At 34.2% G+C, this 25,148-nt stretch overlaps 3 protein-coding genes across 3 annotated transcripts; all 3 read right to left on the reverse strand.

The window, feature by feature from the left end:
- Positions 1-6,629: 6,629 nt before the first annotated feature.
- Positions 6,630-12,203, reverse strand: LOC131651255 (uncharacterized). The gene is made up of 3 exons (XM_058920928.1): positions 11,941-12,203; positions 8,857-11,678; positions 6,630-8,752 (listed from the first exon to the last, which is right to left on the reverse strand). Exons 1-3 carry the CDS (start codon positions 12,201-12,203, stop codon positions 6,630-6,632), a joined length of 5,208 nt encoding a protein of 1,735 aa, XP_058776911.1.
- Positions 12,204-12,983: 780 nt separating this feature from the next.
- On the reverse strand, positions 12,984-15,917 carry LOC131653793 (uncharacterized protein At1g03900-like). Its single transcript, XM_058924078.1, has 8 exons — positions 15,452-15,917; positions 15,194-15,225; positions 14,807-14,907; positions 14,647-14,719; positions 14,522-14,553; positions 13,831-13,921; positions 13,608-13,722; positions 12,984-13,521 (listed from the first exon to the last, which is right to left on the reverse strand). The coding sequence occupies exons 1-8, from the start codon at positions 15,560-15,562 to the stop codon at positions 13,210-13,212; spliced, it is 867 nt and encodes a 288-aa protein (XP_058780061.1). The 5' UTR covers positions 15,563-15,917; the 3' UTR covers positions 12,984-13,209.
- Positions 15,918-21,468: 5,551 nt separating this feature from the next.
- LOC131653794 (transcription factor bHLH30-like) lies at positions 21,469-23,418 on the reverse strand. Its single transcript, XM_058924079.1, has 2 exons — positions 22,866-23,418; positions 21,469-22,341 (listed from the first exon to the last, which is right to left on the reverse strand). Exons 1-2 carry the CDS (start codon positions 23,073-23,075, stop codon positions 21,868-21,870), a joined length of 684 nt encoding a protein of 227 aa, XP_058780062.1. The 5' UTR covers positions 23,076-23,418; the 3' UTR covers positions 21,469-21,867.
- Between the last annotated feature and the right edge of the window lie 1,730 nt (positions 23,419-25,148).

Below are 25,148 nucleotides of genomic sequence, written 5' to 3' on the forward strand. Positions count from 1 at the left end.
TATATAATTATGTGTAATTTCAATGTACATGTTTCTAATACTAAATTTAAATATACCATAAATATTAAGTTGTATTTTAGTTATAAACTAAAATCCGTTTTAATATGAATCTATTCAATAATAATATATAATAATATATGTTTTATGTAATAAAATTATATCATCTCATTCACTAACACAAATGAAAAAGGACTCTTATGATATTTGAAGATAAAAATTTGAATATAATAAAATATATCAAATTAATTTATTGATCTTTTTATTAAATATAGTAAGAGAATATAAATCATCCAAATTCTACCGTATCAAATTTTATAGTAATAAATTTGTGTATTAATCAAATATTTTTAAAAAATTTAGAATAAATATTAACATTTTATTTAAAAAAATACAAACTTGTTTGATAAACTAATATTTTAATATAATTTGTTACACTTTAATAGTTTTGCAATTATAGTTAATATATTACATATATTTTTTATTAAAAAATATCACAAATAAATAAATTTTATAGATATAAATTATTATATATTATTTTATACATTTTTTAATAAGATAAAAGTTACTTTTGATGCAAAGTAAACTTTATGTTAAACAAATTTCAAATTCCCAAAATAAAATAAAATAAAATTAATTATTTAATTATTGCTCTAAATTTATACCTTGGTTATAGGTTTAAAAGAATAAATATGTCAGTCAAACTAAGTTTCTATGTAATGGTCAATAGAAGAAAGAAACTTTCTATATAAAGAAAAGGATAATATTGAAATAAACGAAGTAAAAAAAATAAGATACAAAGATCTATTTCAATTTAGTACAAAGTAAATAATTTTTATACAATTGTTATGGCACAAAAAAATGATAAAAAAATTATTATTTAATTAGATTTTTTTGGAATATAATAAAAATAAAAATAGATATTAATAATAATAAACATTAATAATAATTATAATTATTAATAATTATTATTATTATTGATAATAATAATAATAATCAAAATTTTAATACTAAAATTAGTATAAAAATTGAAACGATAAATGTAATAAGAAGGAGGTATATCTACATGGTAACGACAATAAAGCTAAGGATGAATTATTGTGGATTTTAAATATAATAGTAATAATGAAATACATTATTGGAATACATGTACTTAAAAATAAAATAAAATATATTTTTTATTTTTTTAATTGGAATACATGTATTAAAAAAATGAACAATCTTCATCTTCAAACCTCAAAGTAACTTAACATTCATATCAGTAATGTTATGAAACCCACCATTAATCGAATTGTTATCTCCTCTTAGCTTCTTCACGGTTTCTTCACGGTTCACACGCACAAAATCAAACATTTTCAAATATGAAAAATTTTAACAGATCAAAAAGTTATCTCACAAAAAAATCAAACATTTTCAAATCTTAAAAAGCAACCAATGATGTGGAACCTAAGAAACATCATATACTTGTAACAACAATCTTAGATATCCTTACCCCTTACCGAAGTCAAATTTTTTAGGCACGATTCAGAAAATCAATATCTACTAACAATTTCCCAACCAAACGCCTAACCAAAACCTTTTCAATTTCATCCAATTGCGAAATCACCTAACCACCGCAACACCGGCACCACAAACTTCTGTCAACAACGAAGACACCACCGCAAATTCTAGTCAACCAAGAAGACACTATTAATCTCCCAGTTTCCACTCAAACTATAACCAAAATCAAATCATGGCAAAGAAAAAGAAAACAAACCGACAAAGAGTGTTGCAGCGACAACGAATTCCACAGCATAACCCTTTGGCAGATCTAAAACAGAGAAAAAAAGAGAGACAACCTGGATTTCCTGAATTTTCAGAAAAAACTCATCATGCTTAGATCTCTAAAACGCAGAAATAATCAAGAATCAAACTTTATCTCTGTTGTTCAAAAACTTTAAAAGTTTATGAACTTAAAAAAAAACAATATGTATTACAAAAAAGACTCTGAAATGGGATTAACACTCTCTAAGTTTTATATAGGAATATGTTAGAATCCAAAAAATTTGTATTTTAATGTAGGAGGAAAATTCAAAAGCCATCAAATATTGTTTGAATCAATGAACATTTTGATTAATATATGAAAGAAATATCAAAAGGCATGAAAATTGTTGGAAATGGGAAACTGAATTGATTTAGCGTAAAAGTCTATCATATTGGAAGCATTGGAACTGATGAATTGTGAAAATGAGTTAGTTCACGCATGAAACAATTTTGGGGAAAATATATGGTCCATAATTATTATAAAAAATCTATAAATTAAATAGGCTGATAAATAATTATAAATGATAATGATAAGACCAAAGTGAATATATAATAATTTTTTAAAAAATTGAATTATTAAATTAACAATTATAGTAAGATTTCTTAATATAGAAATAATAAAAATAGTAAGCTCCTATAATTGTGACACTTGTCAAAATTGTCAAAAATCTCATTTTGCTTTATTATATTGTATGATATATATATATATATATATATATATATATATATATATATATATATATATATATATATATATATATATATATATATGGCAAAATGGGTCAGGCCCGCCGAGTCGGCCCATTTGACCTGCCATTTTAGGCGGACTGGGCTGAGGTTTTCGGCTCAGTACTTTAAGTTGGTCCGCCCCGTCTAACTCGCTTTAAAAAGCAGGTCGGGACGGGGCGGATTTTGCTCCTGCGGACTTTTTGTTAAAACTTTTTATTTTTTACTTAGAATTAAAACAACTTTAACTATAAAACCAACACTCTTCTCTTAGGATTATGTTGATTGAATTGTATTCTAAATTATTATGCATACAAATTAAATTATAATTGTAATGTTTTTTCTATAACTTTCTAATACATGTGTTAATTGGAAAAGCTTGAAATAAAAGAACGACATGCATAATTATTAAGTTCTCAATACGTTAGCTGACATGTTTTCTTTAGAAATAGATGTTGATTTTTAGAAAAGGAAGGATTTGATTAGTGTATACATGTGACAAATTTAGGATTTAAATATTAAGAAATTGGTCAATATAAGAGTTTATATGATGTAAACAGTGAGAAAGTCAGGTGTTGATATTTTATGCACTTATTTTATGCATTGTGAAGTATTATGCAATGTAATTGTTATCACTGTTTGTATTGTGTAAATTCTTAATCGGGTTCTTTTAGTAGTTAGTTTTTAAATAGGATTAGGATGATATGTATTGTTTATTTATTTTGATACCTTTTTTATTGTGAGTTTATTTTGTTTTTTGTTGTAATTGGTCTTTAAGACATGTTAAAGTTCTATTGTGCGTTGTTAAAAAAAATCTTTTATCGACCTCTTTGGTAATAATTAAGAAATTTGTAAATTATGTAGTAAATCAAACTGGAAAAAAAAAATTGACGGGCCGGTTCGCTAACTCGTTAGTAAACGGGGCGGGCTTGACTTTTGAGCTCGGACACCTAAGTTGGCCCGCCCCGCTCCGCCCCACTTTTGGACGGACTTAAACGGGGCGGGTCTAAGCGGGACGGACTAGACCCGCCCACTTTGCTTATAATTATATATATGAGGAGGAATATTCTTACTCTAAGAGTAAGTGTAGAAGAATTTTGGCCGCCATATCCAGCATCAACAAATCAGGAGAATCAATAGCAACACAAAATATCCCTAGCGTCACTAGAGTAAGTAAGACCACTTGAACCGCTACTGACTAAGACACATGATAGAATTTTGAAGTCTGTCGGAGAAGAAGAGAGAGAGTTCGATATTAACTTGTTTAAAAAGTTAGTCCAGGCCAAATAAATGCTCTTATCTTCTACCTTTTCATATTTGTTGCCTCTTGGAAAGTTATTCTTTTGTCTTTTGCAGGTAGAGCTCAACTTATTAGGTCTGTCATCCATATCATGATGGTCTATTCCATCACCACTTACTCCTGACCCTCATCTTTGTTAAAAGAGTTAGAGGCGTGGTTCAAAAAAAATCATGGCCAGCAGACATCAACAAGAAAAAGATTGTCCTTGTAGCATGAAGTAAAGTCTGTAAACCTACTCGTGAGGGTGGCTTGGATATCAGGTCTTTGTCCACTCTTAATGAGGCAACCAACCTCAAGTTATGTTGGGATTTGATGCATTCTGCAAAATCTTGGACTTAGATTCTTATGGATAAAGTCTTAAGAGGGAATGCCTGCATCAAAGCTCATATTTCATCATCTCCTTGGAGTGGTTTTGAAGAAAGAATTCCATGTGATAAAGGATAACTAAGTATTTGGTTGGCAATGGCTTGAGGACTAACTTTTGGTCAGAACATTGGTGTAGCTCTTGTTGCTTGGCTGAGACTCTGAATATTCTTGTGGCTTGGCATACATCCTTAATTGATAAACTTAGCATGTTCATTTAGGACAATCATTGGAAAGTTCCTCAACAGACTTTAGATCATTTTCTAGCCATAGCCTCTTACACTGACCAAGTTGTTCTTCCTGTAGAAGATAAAGATGATAGTATGATATTGAATCCAACTGCATCAGGAGACATGAATCTTAAATATGCCTTTAGTGGTTAAAGTGTTCAAAAATTTTAGGACAGAAGTGGAAGAAGCAAAATAAATAATACATTCAAGTCTTCCAGGAAGCCCCGTGTCACAAGATTAACCTGAACTAATCTAGCATGTGTTTTTGGATCAGTGGTGAATATAATTGATTTTGATAGAATTGAGTTTGATAGAAATTTAATGGTGTAAGAGGATTAGAAAAATCCGATTAAACTGACAATTCAAATCAAACTAAATCGAAAAAAATCTATTATTTTTTGTTCAGTTCAAGAACTGACTCGGTTTGGTTCGATTTTCAGTTTTAGTTTTAGAAATCATCAAACCGATGAACCGAACCGATAATTAAAGTTATCCATTTACTCTTTTACTTACTCCATTATTTAGCTATAATTTTGTATCGGTCCAACTTTTCTCTATTTTTATTTACACTTGATTCCTTTCAACAAAACATGCAACCAAAACCAAACTCCAATTATAAAAAATAGAAATCATAAGTCATAAATTTTTTTCTCTCAATTAATGAGTGCTCTCGGCGACCGCCGCCTTGTTGCTTTTACCACCACTGTTCTAATATCTTCTAGTCACCTACTTCACGTTTAAGTTCTCTATGTTAGTTTTCATCTATTTTGTTTTATTTTTTGTTTCTTCTTCAATAAAATTTCTTCTTCATGTTATAAAATAATTTTGATGTGTGTTTGAAGTATAAACATGTTAATTTATATGTATTAAAACATTTTGTTGTGATTGTTGTGTTTTATTTATTAAGCTTTCAAATCGGTGCAGTGTAAATCATGTATCTGCTTCATATGGATTAAAAACAATTCGTATGTTGTACTATTGGAAAAAATAATAGTATAAATACATTGGAAAAACACGATAGCGAAGAATACGCAAACAAATATAAAGTTTGAAAAAAATCGTTGTAAGTTGATCAATCGAACAGAACCAAACCGGTTAATTTGGTTTGGTTTCATTTTTAAAAAACACTAAAAACGAACCAAATCAAACCAAAGGATATGTCATCGGTTTGGACTTTTTTTATCAAAAGCCGGTCCAAACCAAACCGATTACACCCCTAAGTAGAATTGAATTTAGCAAAATTTATTTATGTTTAGATACATTTATGAAAAAGTGAATTAAACAACAAATTTTATTGTAAAAGTCACGTTTAAGTTCAAAAGCTATAAATTCTAACTTTAAGTAGAATCAATTCAAGAAAAAATAAATTCTAATTTAGAAGAATCAAACATCTCAAAATCACTCTAGAATCAATTTTAATTTCACTCTAGAATCAATTTTAATTTTACACTTTAGATTTCTTTTAGATCTTCTAAAAAGCCAAACCAAACATGCTATATGAAAAAATATTTCTGAAGAGCAAAGAGAAAAGTTCATAAAGTGGGTGCCTATTGAGACACCTAACAGAATAATTGTGTATTTAGGTCTACCTGCAACTAATAGAATAGTCGTCTAGGGATGTGTTGATGTGCATAAGGTATATCGTTATGTATGGTGCATAAATACTCAAATATTATTTATATTACTCGAAATATTATATTCATTACTCAAAATAATATACAGATTACTCAAAATAGTATAAATATTACTCAGAACAATGAATATATTACTCAAAATAGTTAAAATTCGATATTACTCATAATGGTGTAAATATTACTCAGAATAGTGTACTCATTAATCACAATTAATAATTATTCATAATTAATAGATGTGTACAAATAATGCATATATTATTCATGAATTATGATATTATTACTCGTTTCTAACTAAAATGTTACTCGGAACAATTTAAATATTATTCGTACGAGACTTATGCACCGTGCATAAGGATATATGATAAGAGGGGTTTTTGCTACTACCATAAACTAGGGTTTTGCTCAAAGAAAAAGACAATAAAATTGAGACGTAAAATAAAGATGATTTTCATTCAGCTTGCCAATAATAGAGACACCAGCTCTATAAATACAAGAGATTACTATGTGGGCCTAAAATACAATCTGCCTAAGCCCACTTGAAGGAAATATAAGGATTACTACTGAAAATATAATTATTTAATTCATAATATAATTCTGCTGCCATATGGGTTTCTTCTTAATTCTGGTGGGCCTATCACTACTATCCATCCCAGGGAGAACCTTGTCCTCAAGGTTAGACAAATTGAGAGGCAAATCCGGCCCAATGGAAGGCCCAGCGGAATTTGGTCTGGGGAAACTTTTGGTAAGGGAAATGGGGCTAGTAGTCAAAGAGGAGTTTTGGATAATGGGATCCAGCTGTGGTGTGGGATTTGAAAAGGGAAGACGCGTGTCGGATGGAGAGGACAAAGGATTAAGACGTTGGGGATCCGACGGAGGGAAAAGTGGGAGCGTGCGAGGGGAAGCAGAAGAGAGTGGTTGGGATAAATTCTTGGGCAGTGTAGCAATTAATGGAAAAGGTGGAATACAGCTGGATGCACATGGGTGTGTCTGTTTGGGAAACGGTGAAAGAGAATAGGGTGGGGCCACGTTTGCGTGAGAAAGGGTCTTGGACAAGGATCCAAGGGAATTGGACGGTCCGGATTTAATGGGCGGCAAATCTGATGGTGGGGGTGGGTTGGAAGGATCTGGATGAATCTGGTTAAGAGGATTTGGACAAGGCACGCGTGGGTTGTACTTTAAAGGCTTAGTTAAAGAGTTTGATGTATTAGATAAAACTCTTGCTTCAGAAAAGTCTTGAACCTCATTTTCCTTTGGAGTGACTCCCTCTTCCGTTCTTGTTTCCAAACCACTATTTTCTTCCATGTTCATCCCTTGAACTCTTGCATCGCCGGGATCCAAACCCAGTTCCTCTGTATCCTCAACATCTTCTTCGCCAATATTCTCTGGTAAAGGCACAGAAGTAATTTGTGAGCCATGTTGATGGAAGAACCGCAACTGAGACACATGGAAAACGGGGTGGATCTTAGAGGAGGATGGTAGCTTCAACTCGTAAGCAACAGGGCCGATCTTGCGCAGCACTGGAAAGGGACCATAAAACCTCTTTGAGAGCTTCTGAGATGTTCTTCGTTGTACTGAGGTTTGTCTGTACGGTTGCAAACGCAGCAAAACGAGGTCACCCGGTGAAAAGGTACAATCCCTGCGTTTTTTATTTGCTTGTTCTTTCATAATCCTTTGACTACGATTAAGATTAAGCTTTAGTTTGTTAAGGATACTCTGTCTCTGTTGTAGGGTCGCATCAATCGAAGGAACTGTTGAGAAACCTTGAACATAATCCTTAACTGATGGTGGAGGGCGGCCATAGAGAGCTTCGAACGGCGTCATTCTGATCGAAGAGTGTAAGCAGGAATTATGCCAAAACTCGGCTAAGTGAAGAAATTTAAACCATTGCCGCGGATTATCGCTTGTGAAACACCGCAGGTAGGTTTCTAAACATCTGTTAACTACTTCAGTTTGGCCGTCTGTCTCAGGATGATAAGCGGTACTGTATTTCAGGGTTGTTCCCTGCACGCGGAAGAGTTCTTTCCAGAAGGTGCTCAAGAAGAGTGGATCTCTGTCCGATACTATCGTCTTTGGAATGCCATGAAGTCTACATATCTCAACAGAGAAGCGTCTTGCAAGGTCAACCGCAGAGAACTTAGGAGGCAGAGCAATGAAGTGTGTGAATTTCGAAAGTCTGTCACAGACAACCCAGATGACGGTGTGGCCGAAAGACTTAGGAAGATGAGTAATAAAGTCCATTGACAAATCTTCCCACACTTGATTTGGTATTTCAAGAGGTTGTAACAGGCCTTGTTTTTTTGTTGGCAGGTACTTGTTTTGTTGGCAAGATTGACAGCATCGCACATAGTTCTTGACATCCCTGTGAAGTCCTGGCCATGAAAAAGTAGCTGAAATGCGTGACATAGTTGGTTTCACCCCAGAATGCCCTGCGGATGGTGTGCTGTGATATTCCTTAAGGATAGCTGCTCTGAAATCTAGATCATCGGGTAAGAAAATTCGATCCTTAAAATAAAGCAGTCCTTGTCTGAATTGAAAAACTGATTTCATCTTCTCGTCTGTTTGGTATTTGTTAATGAGATCTGTTCCTTGTATATTGTTAGCGTAGTACTGCTGGAGTCGTGAGATGAAGGTTGGAACTGTAGAAGAGATTGCCAGCAAGAGGGATTGCTCTTCTGTATGGCGTCGGCTCAAAGCATCAGCTACACAGTTGTTTTTACCAGGTTTGTAAAAAATCTCAAAACTGAATCCTTGAAGTTTGGCCGCCCATTTTTGTTGTTCTGGGGTTTGGATGGTTTGTACTAACAGATTCTGAGACTCTTTTGATCTGTAAAAATATGAAAATGTCTTCCCACAAGGTACTGACGCCATTTCTTAACTGCCTCAGATATTGCATACATTTCGCGCACATACACCGAAGAGGCCTGAAGTCGTTGACACATCTTCTTGCTGAAGAATGCTAAAGGGTGGCCCGATTGTGAAAGTACAGCACCAATGGCAACCGCGGATGCATCGGTTTCTACAACAAAGGTCGTGTTGAAGTCCGGAAGAGCTAGCACCGGGGTTGCCGTCATGATTCTCTTTAAATTTGTAAAAGCATTTTCAGCTTCTGTATTCCATGTAAATCTAGTAGAACGTAATAAATCGGTGAGAGGAGCGGCGAGTGTGGCGTAGTGGCGGACAAAACGTCTGTAAAAACCTGTGAGGCCCAAAAATCCCCTGAGTTGCGTGAGAGATCGTGGCGCTGGCCAATCTAAAATTGCTTGAATTTTGTCAGGATCAGGGGTAACACCACTTGAAGAAATAACATGACCTAGATAATCAACCTTAGGAACTGCAAAAACACACTTAGAAAGTTTTGCAACAAACTTATTTGAAGCAAGTAAATCTAAAATCAAAGTTAGGTGGAGTAAATGATCAGAATAAGAATTGCTGTAAATTAAAATATCATCAAAGAAAACTAAAACGAACCGTCTCAAATAAGGTCTTAAGAGGTCATTCATTGCGGATTGAAAGGTACTAGGAGCATTAGTTAACCCGAAGGGCATCACCAAAAACTCATAGTGCCCATCAAAGGTTCTAAATGCCGTCTTATGAGTATCCTCGGGCACAACCCTAATTTGATGGTAGCCTGGCCGTAGGTCAATCTTTGTAAACAAAGTAGCAGAACCCAACTCATCAAAGAGTTCATCAACTGTTGGGATGGGAAATCGGTCACGGATTGTTGCAGCATTCAATGCGCGATAGTCAACACAAAATCGCCACGAACCATCTTTTTTTCGGACTAAAAGGACAGGTGAAGAGAAAGGGCTAGTGCTGGGCTTGATAATGCCTTCGGATAGCATCTCATGAATTAGCGTAGTCATAGCCTCCTTTTGGGAGTGAGGGTAGCGATAGGGGCGAACATTGATTGGGGAGGTGTTGGGGTTAAGAGGAATGTGGTGATCGTGTGGGCGGCTAGGAGGTAAACCGTGGGGGGTCTGAAAAACAGTTGGATAGGATGTAATGAGGGCATCAATTTCTGGTGGGTTCTGGCTGGGTTGGATATGGGGCGAAGAATTAAGGTTAGTGGTGTTAGGATCCTTGGTAGGTTGATAAATTAACAAGTGCATGGAGGCAACAGCATCAGTATGCAAAAGATGACAAAATTGGGTGAAGGTTGAGGGGGTTGGTCCTTGGTTAGTATCACCTTGAATAGTAAGATTTTTATTTTCATAATTGAACGAGATTTCAGGAATGGAGAAATCCGCAACAATTGGACCGAGTGTACGCAGCCATTCCATTCCCAATACTACATCAGCGCCTTCAATTGGAATTAGGTAAAAAGGTATGAGAAACAAATGATCTTGGAGTGTTATAGGTACCTTTGAACACAAGCCTGAACATTGCAACTTGGAGCCATTTCCCACCATGACAGAAAAGTTAGGAATAGGTGTATTTGGTATTTTGAGGTGGGTTGCAATCCTTGGTTGGAGAATGTTATGAGTGCTTCCCGTGTCGATTAGGACAGTCACCACTAACCCATCTATTAAGCCTTTGAATTTTAAAGTTTTTGGTGAAAATAGCCCACTTACAGCCTGGGGGGAAAGTTGGAAATAAGTTTCAGCTAATTCTAAGTTTTCTGATGCAACATCCAAGGGTTGAGTGAATTCAGGAATATCTTCGTGGCCAGTAGTAGGGGTGTCATCATCAATCATGAGTAACAAGAATTTCCCATTGGCACATCTATGCCCTGGAATGAACTTTTCGTCACAGTTGAAACATAGTCCTTGGGCTCTTCGTTCAGCTTGTTGTGTAGGAGTAATCCGTCGAATAGGAAAACGACCCGATTGGTTAGTAGTTGGTTGAGGCATCGTAGTAGGTTTAGGAACGGATGCTGTAGGTGATTGGATGTAGGGCTGTTTTGGGTAGGTGGAAGAAGTAGGGTTTGAGTAACTTGGGCTTTTGAACTTGGGTTTGGAGTCTTTTAGCTTAGCCTCAATAAGTTTTGCTAAGCCAATTGCATGAGTGATAGAGTGAGGTCGCTGCACTGCTAGTTCATTGCGTATTTCCGGAATTAACCCAGAAATAAAGCAATTTAATATAGCCTCTGGTGGTAAACCAACCACTCGATTTCCTAATTTTTCAAAGTTGGCTTGATATTCCGTAACTGACCCATGTTGTCTAAGCTTAAACAATTGGGCTTGATGGTTTTCGTACGTAGAAGGTCCGAAACGCAGCTCCAAGGCCCTTGAAAAAGCATCCCATGTAGAAAGTTCATTGCTTTGAAACATCCATTTGTACCATCCAAGTGCCTCTCCTTTCATATAGAAAGCGGCCATGGGTAAGCGATTTTCATAAGGTATGCTATAGAAGGCAAAGAATTGCTCAGCCTGAAAAAGCCACTCTAAAGCATCAGCACCATCAAAGTAATTTAACTCAATTTTTGGGTGTCTAAAACCCGAATTTGGTGGGGGGTAAAATGGGGATTGACCGGTGTGAGGGGTAGGGTTGCTGTACGGATAGGTAGCATTTGAGGGAGGTTGTGTGACGGCTGTATGCGGTGGAAGGGAAGTATGGAGGAAGGTTTGAGGCTGAGTTAAAAATGGAGGTGGTTGTGTGTAATTATGAGGAAAAGGATTGGTAAAACTTGAGGAATAAGGGTAAAATGCAGTATTAGATGTGTGGATGGAGGGTATGGGACGTGTAAAGGTGGGATTTGGGGGTGGTGGTGGGGAATAAAGTTGTGTGGAGATAAGTGTGGAATGAATTTGTGGGGAAGATGACGTTAAATGCATATTGGGGTTTCCCAAAACAGATCTGGCTGTTGAAAGGGGGGGTAGATCTAGGTGTAGATGTAGGGTTGGTGGTGAAATTAGGTGTGGGTCTAGGCGTAGAGGTAGGGTTTGACGTAGGTATAGCAGCAGCATTGATTGCTGCAAATTGCTGTGTCATTAATGCTGTAAGAGCAGCAAAATTGCTGTTCATGGTGGATTCCAAGGTAGTGTGGTTCGTGTGGATCTGCCCTAGCTGTAAGGATACAGCTTGGTTATTAGCTTCCATGGAGGATTCAAGGTTTTCATGGGTAGAAATGAGGTTGTCAATGCGTTGATTTGTGGCATGGAGGGTATCTTCGATGTCTTTGGGAGTGGGATTATTGGGTTTGGGAGGCATTGAGAAGGGAGATGAAAGCACCAATGATAAGAGGGGTTTTTGCTACTACCATAAACTAGGGTTTTGCTCAAAGAAAAAGACAATAAAATTGAGACGTAAAATAAAGATGATTTTCATTCAGCTTGCCAATAATAGAGACACCAGCTCTATAAATACAAGAGATTACTATGTGGGCCTAAAATACAATCTGCCTAAGCCCACTTGAAGGAAATATAAGGATTACTACTGAAAATATAATTATTTAATTCATAATATAATTCTGCTGCCATATGGGTTTCTTCTTAATTCTGGTGGGCCTATCAATATACCTTATGCACATCAACCTGACCCCGTCGTCTATTTAATTACATTGATTAGAGAATTTGATTAAAGTTGAAGTTCAAGCAATACCAACCTAGATTTGAGAATGCTCACAAAGACACAAACCCTAAAAAATTGAGTACTGAAAGGAAATTTAGATCCTCTTCGGCCACCCCACGGTGAAATTGTCTCTAGAATCGTTAATTCTAGCCACGGTGAAATGGTCTCTACAATCGTTGAAATTGAAACTTCATGTCTCTATATTTAACGGTTCTAGAGGCCGAACTGCTGAGGATCCAACTTGAAACATACTAGGGAACATATAAACAAGGTCATAAACACTGAATCTGGTTTTCATTGAGCATAACAGCATTCATGATATCAACAAAGCTATGAACCCTTGATCAGTACCAAATAACTATTGAGACATGCCAACTATGAGAAATGTAAAAGCATAAAACTTAAATAAAGCGATTCATGTGAGAGGAAAAAATCTCATATTACTAGCCTGTAATGCAACTAAGATAATCACCAACCGGCTAAACAAACATATAGGTTGATTCTTAATGATATACCATAGGCTATGATATAGTTGAATCTCCAAACTGAATCAGCAATCTGTGATATACCAGATATTAACCAGTAATGAGATAATTTTCCATGTTTCCTAATCATTGCAAATTTAAACTGCATACTGGATATGTACTTAACCAGCTGCTTGAAAATCGCCAAAATCATCATCTACTACTTCCTGAGTGCTTTGATTTTCAGCAGGATTTTCATGTTCTGTTTCTTCTTTAACGGTTTTAAAGGTCTCGACTTCAGCGGGTTTCTCAAGTCTCAATTCTGTAGGTGAGTCTGTCGGAGACTTCTCCGGAGTAACAACAGGGGAACCTGGTGATGGAGGAGGTGGTGGTAACTTAATACAAGGTACAGATTCTTTTTTCTCACTCTTCTCTTCGGAGGAGTTGTTTTGACTCAGCTCAAAAAACTTGGACTTCACATTGCCGCCACTTCTCTGCATACAATAAATAGGATAGTATAGAGATCATGACGCTGGAAAAAAAAAACTACGTGCATAACAGAAAATGAAGATTTGCATACATTGTTTTTTATTTGAAGCACAAGAGTCTCTCCTTCTTTCAAACTGTAATCAACTGAGGAACTATGCTGGTAATGTTGTTCCATCTCTTCTGCAGTTTTCTTTTTGTTCAGGTATCTTCAAAACAATTTAGGAAAAACTCGGGGAGTAAGAAAAACAAGCCGAATTTGGCCGATAATGAGAGTAAAACTTTGCAAATTCAAAATATGCTAGATGGAAGGATACTTCATATGATCGTGCAAGGCAGCTTGGAAGTCATAGGCTTCTGTTCTTTCTCGGAATCCTATGCCTATAAAAGCATGCCGAAGGCGACCACCTGCAAAATTTTCCAATAATTAAGACCAAATTTCATTAGTAAAAAGAAATAGAGGCAGAAAAATGACAAATATTATTTGATAATATGGGAGTAAAACACAACACTCTTTCCAACTTAAAATGTCCAAACTTCCTTTCGCTAAAAAGAAGTAATGCTAATGCCGCATGATAATAAAACTAAAGCTACTTAGCATTAAAGAAACAAATAATCAATTTCTCTTGTATTACAGTAGATTATCTCAATATAGACAAATTAGGAGAGTATGATTGCGATTTTGACACAATTTGATCAAAAGCATAAAGATTATGATGTTAGGAATATCTATGATTGCTAAAACAACTTGTTCGTTCACATTTTCAGTAGGACTGAAAACTAGGTATCCTATATTAGTCTCGAGACTCTCAACTCAAACAAGTAATGACATTGATATTTCTATGTGTCTTTCTGAAATTTCTGTTCACACATTCAGAAGGACTAAAAACTAGGGTTTCCTATTTCGATCTCAAAATTCAAATATTACTTGAATAACGAAACATCACATTAATCTGATATATATGATTGAAAGTGGGTACTGGGCGGTAACTAGATAAAACTTCTCACCTATGTTCTCTTCTATGCGAAGAACAAAATACCTGCAGAAGATAAGGATAACTATTTTAGCATCGAAAAGTACAGAAAGGGATAATAACAACCGAAAAATTCTATCAACAGTTATGGAAAACCACCTGCTGCTATCAATAACAGCTTCCACAGGATGCGGCTCCCCATTTCTTAAAAATGCCCGAGCATATAATTCACCTAGTTACATATATTTCATTTAAGTAAAAAAAAAAAAAACAATTAACTGTATAATCTAATTAGAGCAGATTTATTGTGATATTTTACCTGTGTTCTTATCTTCTAGTTTTATGATACATTCTTCTCCCTTGCTAACAACTTTCAAAATCCCTTCCCATGTCCATTTGTTAACATCCCATTCATCAGCCCTGAAACGAACTTCACATATATAAATGCTGAGCAATTACATACTTAGCAGAAACATCCAGATAAAGATTAATCAAGTCCAAAAAATGGAAAAAGTTGAAAATCAAAGTATCGCGAACGCATTTATGATTAAACCGAAGAAACTTCCACGGCGAACACTGAAAAGTGAAAACTACTGCTTCTTTATCAGGGTAGAGTACATTACTAATTTCAACATTATGCTACTATGAACTAAAAAGATCTCAATCACAATAGATCATAAGCTATAATTTGCAATTGATATGAAACCTGTAAGAAGCTGCACTCATTCTTGGAGGTATCTGCATAAACAGTAGAAATCCATTAGCTTAACATTACAAAATTTTCGAATTCCAAGCCTCATCTCATCACTAACAGTAAATTCAGCATTACCGTTGTCAATCGAATTTATATCAAAATCAAATTTTGAATATATATATATATATCCATTCAACTTTCCTATCATATACCATTCACAAAAACAAATGAATCAAAATCAAATTTTGAAACAAACCCATCAACACTTACTATGTAGACGTAACACTCGGGCACTTGAAAGAGAACGATTTCTATGGGTTCGACATCTTCACTTTCTTTCCCAATTTTCTCAATGTCGGGTTTGATCTCATCCTTCTTCATGATTCGGAAACAAAAGAGGATTACGAATTCGATGGAAGTGGATTGAAGGAAGAAGAAAACGATCTGGGTCTTCAGGAGGTGTGAATTTGGGGAAGAAATTTCGGAGATTAGGGTTTGGTGAATTTTGGGAGAAGTGAGAAGGAGTTTGGAAGGAAGGTTCGGTGTGCTTCGATTCTTACTCGGGAAGGAGATGAAGTTGCACCGAAGCGGTTCTGCGTCAAAAGAATGATGACCGTCTGATTTGAATACGTGTGAGATCTAACGGTCTGAAATGGAGGGTTCGGTTCATGGATTGGAACTGATGGATAGTGATTGCTTTGGTTTCAAGTTAGTCAAACAACCCTACCTAAAAAATAACAACAAAACAAAAATGTTATAGCCTATAAATAATAGAGAAATAAGGGGAATATGCTCAACAAAATTTGGGATTTCATATGATGGAAGTTCTAATGGTATTGGGGCTAGGCATTTTAATCTAAATTTTGTCATAAATTATAGTCTAAAGTTGTTTTTTTAGCTACTTATCTTGATAATATTTGATGATAATATTATATGGGATTGCGTTGTCTCACATATCTTGTGACATTCATGTGAACTGACACTCTTTTAAATTAGTATTTAGAAGCTGTGAAATAATAGCGCTCTATTTCGAATTACATAGAGCACATTCATATTGATGGGTCATACCACCACTATTTTGGAGTCTATTACACCAACATATCCACATTTATCCACCAATGATCCTTAAGATCATCTCGACAAGGATAACAATGGCATATAGTGTATCAGAGTTTAGTCACTCTATAGATAGGGATCTCATTTTCGAAGGATAACAATTCACTCGTTTGATATTTGTTAGCACGTTGTTTACCATAAATAAATAAATAAGTATCTTTGGCATGTACTTCTTTCTCCCCTCGAATCTAGAGGATCAATGGAGTTAAAAGTAGAAGAGGAGATCGAAGTTATACGACCAATGGATCAAATCTCACATCACTAGCTCAAATGACATGTCTGAAAAATTAATATATGAGCATTAGTGTCCATTGTTGGATCCATTTGAAGATTCTTAGGTCTTAAAGATCAAATGACATAGTAGTAACGAGAAGCAATGCTTCATCAAAATGCTCAAAAGGCAAATAATCTATGAAAACCACAATTCCCAAAACAACAAACTTATACGTGGAGATTTTTCACCTCGAAGACCAGATGATGGGGAGTGGGGTCCTACCCTCACTGTTTTCATTTGATAAGAAGGAACGATAAGGAAAAGATTCAAAAGATGTGACGCCTCAAAAGATGTGAACACATGTTTGACAACACAAATGGCGTAATTGAAGCACAAATCAGACAACTAAAGGAAAAGGTAAAGTTGATTGAAAATAATAGAATCCTCTAAAGTTGTACCCTCAAGTAAATGACCCTCAAGGCAACATATTTAGCTAAAAGTCGAGGAGCAAAATCTCATCATTGAGCACGCCGAGACAAAAAATAGAAAATTAAAACATCATTCATCTCCTCTTCAATGACAAGATAAATTAACAACTATTACCAAGAAGATTTTGACTTCAAGCAATAGAAGAATATAGTGGCAAGATACCCCCACATGAGCACTTGAACTCCTCCAACACTATAATGAAGATCCAAAAGGCATTTTATGCCCTCAAGTGCATCATCTCCCCATACACATCTTGTTCTTCCCTCACCTTCCTAGGAGGTTCTTATGGTCTTGGAGGAATAAGGTGATGTAACACCCCAATATTTTATATACTTTATAAATATTTGTTTTAGGAATATTTTATATATATGTATTACTTATTCATTAATTTATTTTATTTGTATAAAATTTAAGAAAATTACAGAATTTTTTTAATTAAATTATTATAATTTAATTTTTATGTATTCTATTTTTAAACATTGTAAATTTGAAGTTTTTATTTAATCAATTACAATTTTATTATATAAATTTTATTTATTCTATTTAATTAATTAGTTAACAACTTATTTTTAATATTTATTACTTTGCTAATTATTCAAGAATATCTATTTATTTATATTTTGAAAACTTGATATCCAGTCTTGCGATCGATTAATCCAAGGTACCAAATTCTACCGTCCACTAGTAAGAGTCCGTCCACTAGTAAGAGTCCCATTTAAAGATAAATTCAAGGATTTACAATATTTTATTAATATAGTAGTGTTTGAATAAATTTTTATTTAGTGATAGCTCTTTATTGGCGATTAGTATTGTAACACTCTATTTGTTTATTTTATTTTAAGTGTAAATTTGGTGTGTGTAAAAGTATTATAAAATTTATTTAATTATAAGTATGAGAGACTAGTAATGTATTGGGTATGAAAAGAAAGTTTAAATGGGCTTGAATGACCCATACGCCTAGCCTCTCTAGAAAACTAGAGCTTGCGATCAAATTATTCATTTCTCTTGAGATTTCTTTCTGCCACCTCTCAAATTATACTTGACACCCCCACGCCCCCTATGTTTTTATCATATCAGCTCTCTACAGTTTTATATTTCCTTTCATAAAAAGTATCGGAGAAGTTCGACGTTTTACAAAAACTTTGTAATTTTTCGGATAATTTAGAGACACTACAGGATATTTGCTGTTGTTGACAAGTGAGTATAATTTTTTATCGTATTTTTTAAGTTTTTCTTGATTTTTCATGCTTTTTTATCAAATATTTCAAAAGATTCGGTAAAATTGCATAGTTTTTCTGGATATTTTGAAAAGACCGGTAGAAAAATCATACGTTCAACCGGATTTTTCAAAAGATTCGGTAAAAATGCATACATTTTTCTGGATTTTTTGAAAAATGTGGTAAAAATGCATAAATATTTCTGGAATTTTCAAAATATCTGGTAAAAATGCATACGTTCAACCGAACATTTCATAAAATCCTGAAAAAGGTATGCATTTTTACCAGATCTTTTGAAAAATATGGAAATATTTTTGCATTTTTATCGTATTTTTTAGAAAATCTAAATAAGTCTACTTCGTTACCGCATATTTTAAAAATTATGAAAAAGTTCATAAGTTCCTGAATTTTTGAAAAATCCACTAGGTTATAAATATTTGTTTTGTTTTCTATGAAGACTAGAGGTACAGATGGTGCGATTGCTGGTCGACAATGTGATAGAGTTGATGCGAGAGCTCGAGAGAGAGGAGGTGATGTAGAGGACTTGTATTTCAGGGCAGGGATAGTCGCACCAACCAGTTCTCACAAGAGACGGTTGGCCGATCAAGCTCAATTTCGTGCACCCGCACTATCTAACATAGAGGATCTAGATCTTCTTTTGGATGGATGAGAGATGATGAGGATGACCCAATTTAAGTTCATGCACCATCTCCATCGGTTCAGGATGACGTGTAGATGGTGGCAGAGACAGATGTTCCTCATACAACAAAGATGTCATATCCTTCAGAGACAGATGCAAGAGCTACTATATAGGTTACTCCGGAGATATTTATTGAGGCGCATACTCCGCATACGGATGCTGAGGCGCCTCGTACTAATGATATGAAGGTTACTCCTCCTGTTGAGACAAATATCATCGCTCCTGCTCCGACAGACCCGTCTATACACACAAATTTGGGGTTTTGAGGAGTGTGCTTACTTGTGATAGGAGACAACAATTATCATCAAGAGACATGTTGAAATTGTCGATGATAAGATTTCGAAGGTGGTTATTATTTTGTTTAATGGTAGATATTCCCATCCGAGGGGACGTGATATGTCGCTTCCTGCCATGGTGGGTACGTATTCCCATTGGCTAAATGTCCACTTGTCTGGAATGCAAGCGCTTATACTCGAGACTTGTGATGTATCACCTTTTGCAAAGGTTCATGTTTCTTGGCCACTTGGATCACCAGTGCCACCGGAAAGGGTCATCTTATCATGAAAGGAAAAAGAATATTGTATATAGTGATTCCCACAGGCATCGCCAATGATCTTATCCAAACCAAATTATCCCAACAGCGATTTAGAAATCGATAAGATGGCAAGGTCCAATAAAGCTTTGTCCTTGAGAGCTCTTTCACGATTTTGAGGAATGAAGGGGGTGGTACTTGCAAAACATTCTTACATCTGATTCAAAGAACGAATCAGGAAATGGATAACATTTTTAGGCTTTCAAGAGTATGTGCCATGATTTTTCGTAAGTATCCTCTTATATAGGAGTTTTATTAGGGTTTTAGAAGGCTTTCGTCCCACAGTTCCAATCACAACTGTCTGGGCCAACTAATGTCAATATAAAATATATATGTTTTGTTGTTAAGCAACCCTGCTTTGATTTCCTGTCTAGATCAGGTGTTTTCTAAGACATGTCTATGTCTGATCTCCAGATCCTAGAACCTTCTTGCTAGCAACAGGTAATGGTATTTTACTTTCTAAAGTTGATGTCCAGAAATTACTTTTGCCACAAATATCTTTACATTATGGGCTTAATAACAAAATTGGGCTCATTTTCATTGGATTGAGTTTGTAGGTGAACTAATTAGGACCTGTTATGATTTTAACATATAACTCATTAAGATAATAGGTAGACTTTATTCATGTCTTGGTCTAGGTAGGACAAGTAGCAATATTGTTTGAACTCGACTCCTTTGAACTCCTTGTATGGTAGACTTGACTCTTAAAATGTCAACAATTTGTTGAGAGAAATGATACATGATATCATGTATCACCACGCCTAATTGTTTTATAATAAAAGACATTGTCATTACCAATGGTTCCTTTAGTCGATTAATCAATGCACCTCTAAGAACAATGGGATGAGCGACACATGTTGGCATTCTCACATTTTGTGGAGGTCTAATAGGTCATTGTTGGTCTAACCTCCTTCTGTATGATGGTGATGGCTTTCCATGATGCTAAGGTTCTTTTTAAATCGCATGTGCATATGCCAAACATAATATTGATCTGGTGAATGAGATTTTTTAGTGGTTTTGGCCTTAATGTCTTGAATATATTTTCGAACTTGAAAGTTAGCCTAGGGATCGACTAATACTCTAATAGCCCTTAATAGTAAATTATCCTTTCTTCAAACAATTGCATTGAGGAGGAGGAATTGTGTCCCTCAACTGTGAGTTTCTAAGTTATTTCAAAGAGCGTCAAATACAACATGTGAGGGAAGTAGGGCTACTAAACTACAAAATGCATAAAAACAAAGTAAAGTGAAAGAGATAAAATTATACAAAATTGCTTGATTTACTTGATTTTTAAATGATTACAGAGTCCAATATTTATAAGCAAACATTACTTTTGTTGCTAAGATCGTGGTGGCTTACTAAGTTTAATCTTGCTTGGCTATTTACGCGTGTATAATGCATAAGTCCCCTTTGTGTGTGGTCGTAGTACCCGATGTTCAACTCAATATCTTCCCCTTTGTGTGTGGTTGTAGTACCCGATGTTCAACTCAATATCTTCCATTTTCAGCGTGTTTCGTTGAATCTACCCTTATGTGTACAACTTTCTTCGTATAACATCTTTGGTTAATGACACTGTCAACCTGGAACATAATAATAATGCATAACTGTCTAGTTCTATTGTATTTTGATTGAGTCTAAAATCTTGGCAAGTGTGATAAATTTAGTTAACTCGTGTTTGAATGTATTCATACTCACCTGACTTCCTATCAATTGAGAGGAATTTGTATATCTAATAAGAGTATATTTACCGATTTCGACTGACATGTAATTTATTTATAACAAAATAATGGAAGAGATTATCAAAGTTATGGTTAAGGAAAAGAATCTACACAATCTCCTATAATTGATACTATTCACTCTCCTATAATTGATACAAAAACTATCATTTGTGAAGAGGATATTATCAATTTGGAAATGTCAACTTCCACATTAACAATTTATGTTTAACTAAAGGCTAAACTAGTTATCCTAACTGATGGGAAAGTAGAAAAGAATAGGAGAGAAAGCAGACAAGAGAATTCAAATCCAAAAAAATAATCACAAGTATATGTCAAGACAGATAATTCAAAATGTGCTGCTTACAATGTTTTGCTTGCTTTACAATCATATTTTTCTCACATGTTCACTAAATAATACATTGACCTATTAATACTCAAAAGAAGAGAAGTTATGTCAGCATAAATTTCTCTCTAAACAAAGTACAATGTCATAGAACAAGTTTCATTCATTGTGTGTTTGGTCAAAAGATTAAAACATCCTTAAATCAGGTATCAACCTAGCTATCTACAAAACTTCCCAACACATGTACAACCCAAGATTCACATCACATGTGAATGAATATACCAAAAAAAACAAGTTTTATAAGAAATCTCCTAAAGATGAAGAACTGAATATAGAAATCCTCCTCCTCTTTCTAGTTTCTAAGATATCTTGTGAAACAGAAAATCTATCAAGAACAGATCTAAGAGCTTGATGAACCGATCCAGCGAGAAACTGTCGATACTCAGCATCTTCGAAATTCTGTTCTTTGCAACTAATTATGACAAATACATTCTTCATTCGACCTCCTAAAGTTGCAATCTCTGCCCTTATTATCATAAGATGAAGTTCATCAAGTGCTTGTCTTATATCAGACAGTAAACCTGGTTTGTATTCACAACATAGTGATGCTCTAATTGAATAAGGGAAACCATTTAATCCACCTTCTTGTGATTCAACTCTTATCTCATCATTGTCTTTTGGAATCATCAATCCTTCACTTGCTTGTGCTGCATTTGTTTTTAGCTCTTTCAAATGTGTAATGACTTCAGCTAGTAAAGATGCTTTGTCCAACTAAGTTCAAAAAGTACATAGAAAAATTTAGTAAAGTATAACATTTTGTTTCTGCTACTACATTTGTAAAACATATGTTAACATAACTGGCCTCAACCTAAATTCTAAAATGATATCAGCATAGCCGTATGCCGTCTCTGAAGACGTGCAAGACAGGTTAGCGCCCAGGGCTCAAAATTTGACATATAAAGGACCTAATAAAATATTTGTCATAGTTAAACTATGACAAAACAGGACTTTATTTGATTTGTTACACTTTAGCCGTTAACCTACACAGAGACTCTGAAAACTTAAGACGGCCCTTGATATTAGTTAACCTACTCAGAGCCTCCGAAAACTTAAGACGACCCTTGATATTAATATTAGTGTTTGGTTCAAAATCCGATGGACAACTACATGCTATCAGATTTCCGTTATAGGACCATTATCTACTTACCAAACTCTACATAATTCATGTGACAAAACTTGTTCTGGACATGATCCAAACTAGCACTAAATAAAGTAGAACTAACTAACTAACTAACCTTATTAGCACCTGGAATAACAGTACGAAGGGTATCAAGATGAGAATTAATTCTTGCTCTTCTTCTCCTCTCAGCTTCACTATGATTCTTCAAAGCTTCAATACTTCTCTCAGGTGAAACACCTTTGCGTTCCAGTTTGACAGATGCTTCCACAAGCTCTCCTCTTTCTCTATCCAAAACCAGAGAAGAAGATGAAGCATACTCATTCATTGTCGTTACACGGTTTCCAAGGAGAAACAAACAGGAAGAAGATGTAAGGTTTTGGAGAGAGGACAAAAATTGGAGAGACAAGTTAGGAGGAGACAAAGGATGTTTTGTTTGTGAGAAAATAAATGAAATAGAATGATGAAAAGGGAAAGGGTTGTTGTTGTTAATTTGTCATGTTGGGGTTGGAGGGTATTTGGAAAGAAAGATGTGGTGAAAAGTGAAGTGTGTGTCAGATATATGAGATAGTGATGAATGATGATAGTGAGTTTGGTGAGATCCAGAAAGAGAATGGTGAATGTTTCTTCTGTTAAAGATTGCTTCTTATGGTGGGGAACTACATCCACACACTTTTTATATACTAGACCTTTTCACATTTAAATTAAACCAAGTTTTAAGGATAGTGTATTCTTTTCTTTTATAAATCACATAGACTAATTTCTTGAATTAAGAAAGATTTCAATAGAGAATAAATCTCTCTTAAAAAAGTTAATATTTTTAAATACTATAGTTAGATTCTAATCCAGTGCTGTTAGCTAGATTCTAATCCAAGAGACTCTATATAAGTCGAAAGAAATTATTTACCATCTATTTTAATATATTCATTATTAAATTTATGAAGTACCCATTCATAACAAACTCAAACTACTAAATAAAGAAAATACTTTTTATAAAATTTAATATTTTAATATTGTTATGAATAAATATTATTGTGGATATCCATATGTATTCTAATCTTTCATCTTCATATTCCCTATTAAGTGGTATAGTAAGGTTATGATTTTTCACCTTCCTAATGTCCTATAAATAAGGTTCACTTTGCAATGTAAATGATACTTCTTGAAGAAGATAATAGAATAACACTTTCTCTCTTACTTTCTCTTCTTCATCTCTATATTGTTTTTGGTTAGTTTTATAACACGTTATCAACACGATACTCTACAACGCGAGTAATGATATAGCCAGGTTCTACGTTATTTTTCTAATCTTAATATATTTGAACCAATATAATATAATTCATGATTTTGTTACTATTTTTTTTTCTTCATATAAATATGTTTATTTTTATATATTTTATAGAGAAATTGATTTACCCTGTACAATAATATTATATTTCTTTGATCATTCTTGTTAAATTCCGGAAGAATTTAACATTAAAGCATTTCTATATGTTTGTCCGGAATTGAATTTTTAACACATAAAAGCTATTCAAGCATCCCTGAAGGATTGCACAAAGAATATTTTTTCTTGATTGTTGTTTATGGAAATAGTTTGTGATGTGATATTTGTAGAATTAAAGATTATTATTATTAAACTATCTTCAAATTATTATTCAAAGATTGAGTTTAATCGAGTATTGTGTTTATCAATAATTGATGAATTCCAGAAGAATTCAACGTTCAATCACCTTTAAAAGGTCGCATCTATAATATTATTGAATCCCAGAAGGATTTCATAAATTTTTGTTGTTGTATCGATCTAAAAATTCATAATTTGTAATATGTTCATCAAAAGATTATCATTCCAGAAAAATGACAAATGATTTTAACGCATCCCAGAAGGATGATTATATATATATTTTAGATTATTGTTTATAACAAATTATTTATATAGTTCCTGAAGAACTTATCGAGCATCCCTGAATGATAGAAAAATAAATTATTTTTATAGTTCCTGAAGAACTTATCCATCCCTGAAGGATAGTAAATCAAATTGATTATATGACGATATAATTTTTGTGATATAATATTGTATGATTAAATATGTTTAATTTTATAAGGGGTAATTGTTTGATAATTATATGATCATATGTTCATATGAATGTATTTGATTAAAGTGTTTAATAATGAAATACTATTATATTGATTTTGACTTATATTGGAGGTATCGAATATCTTTGTATTACACAACACAATTTGGACAAAAAATGTGTAATAGAAAAGCTACCGTCTTTTTCCCCGGGCCTGTACTACACTTATATTAGTACAATTGAAGCACATGTTATTGTAAACCAGTAGTTTAAAAATTAGACTTAAATGTGTCGTTGGTAAAACCGATTGGGTCATCTCGGACATAATA

The sequence above is a fragment of the Vicia villosa genome, linkage group LG2 (assembly GCF_029867415.1).
Source record: "Vicia villosa cultivar HV-30 ecotype Madison, WI linkage group LG2, Vvil1.0, whole genome shotgun sequence".
In the NCBI taxonomy this organism is placed as follows: Eukaryota; Viridiplantae; Streptophyta; class Magnoliopsida; order Fabales; family Fabaceae; genus Vicia; species Vicia villosa.

Coding starts and splice junctions, on each gene's coding strand:
- LOC131653794 (XM_058924079.1), bottom strand. CDS start 23,075: ATGAATGAGTATGCTTCATCTTCTTCTCTGGTTTTGGATAGAGAAAGA. Junction 22,342..22,865: donor TTATTCCAGGTGCTAATAAG/GTTAGTTAGTTA, acceptor TTTTGAACTTAG/TTGGACAAAGCATCTTTACT.
- LOC131651255 (XM_058920928.1), bottom strand. CDS start 12,203: ATGCCTCCCAAACCCAATAATCCCACTCCCAAAGACATCGAAGATACC. Junction 11,679..11,940: donor AATGCTGCTGCTATACCTAC/GTCAAACCCTAC, acceptor TTATTCCTCAAG/TTTTACCAATCCTTTTCCTC. Junction 8,753..8,856: donor TCAAAAGAGTCTCAGAATCT/GTTAGTACAAAC, acceptor ACAACTGTGTAG/CTGATGCTTTGAGCCGACGC.
- LOC131653793 (XM_058924078.1), bottom strand. CDS start 15,562: ATGAAGAAGGATGAGATCAAACCCGACATTGAGAAAATTGGGAAAGAA. Junction 14,908..15,193: donor ATGAGTGCAGCTTCTTACAG/GTTTCATATCAA, acceptor AGTTCGTTTCAG/GGCTGATGAATGGGATGTTA. Junction 14,720..14,806: donor ACTAGAAGATAAGAACACAG/GTAAAATATCAC, acceptor ATATGTAACTAG/GTGAATTATATGCTCGGGCA.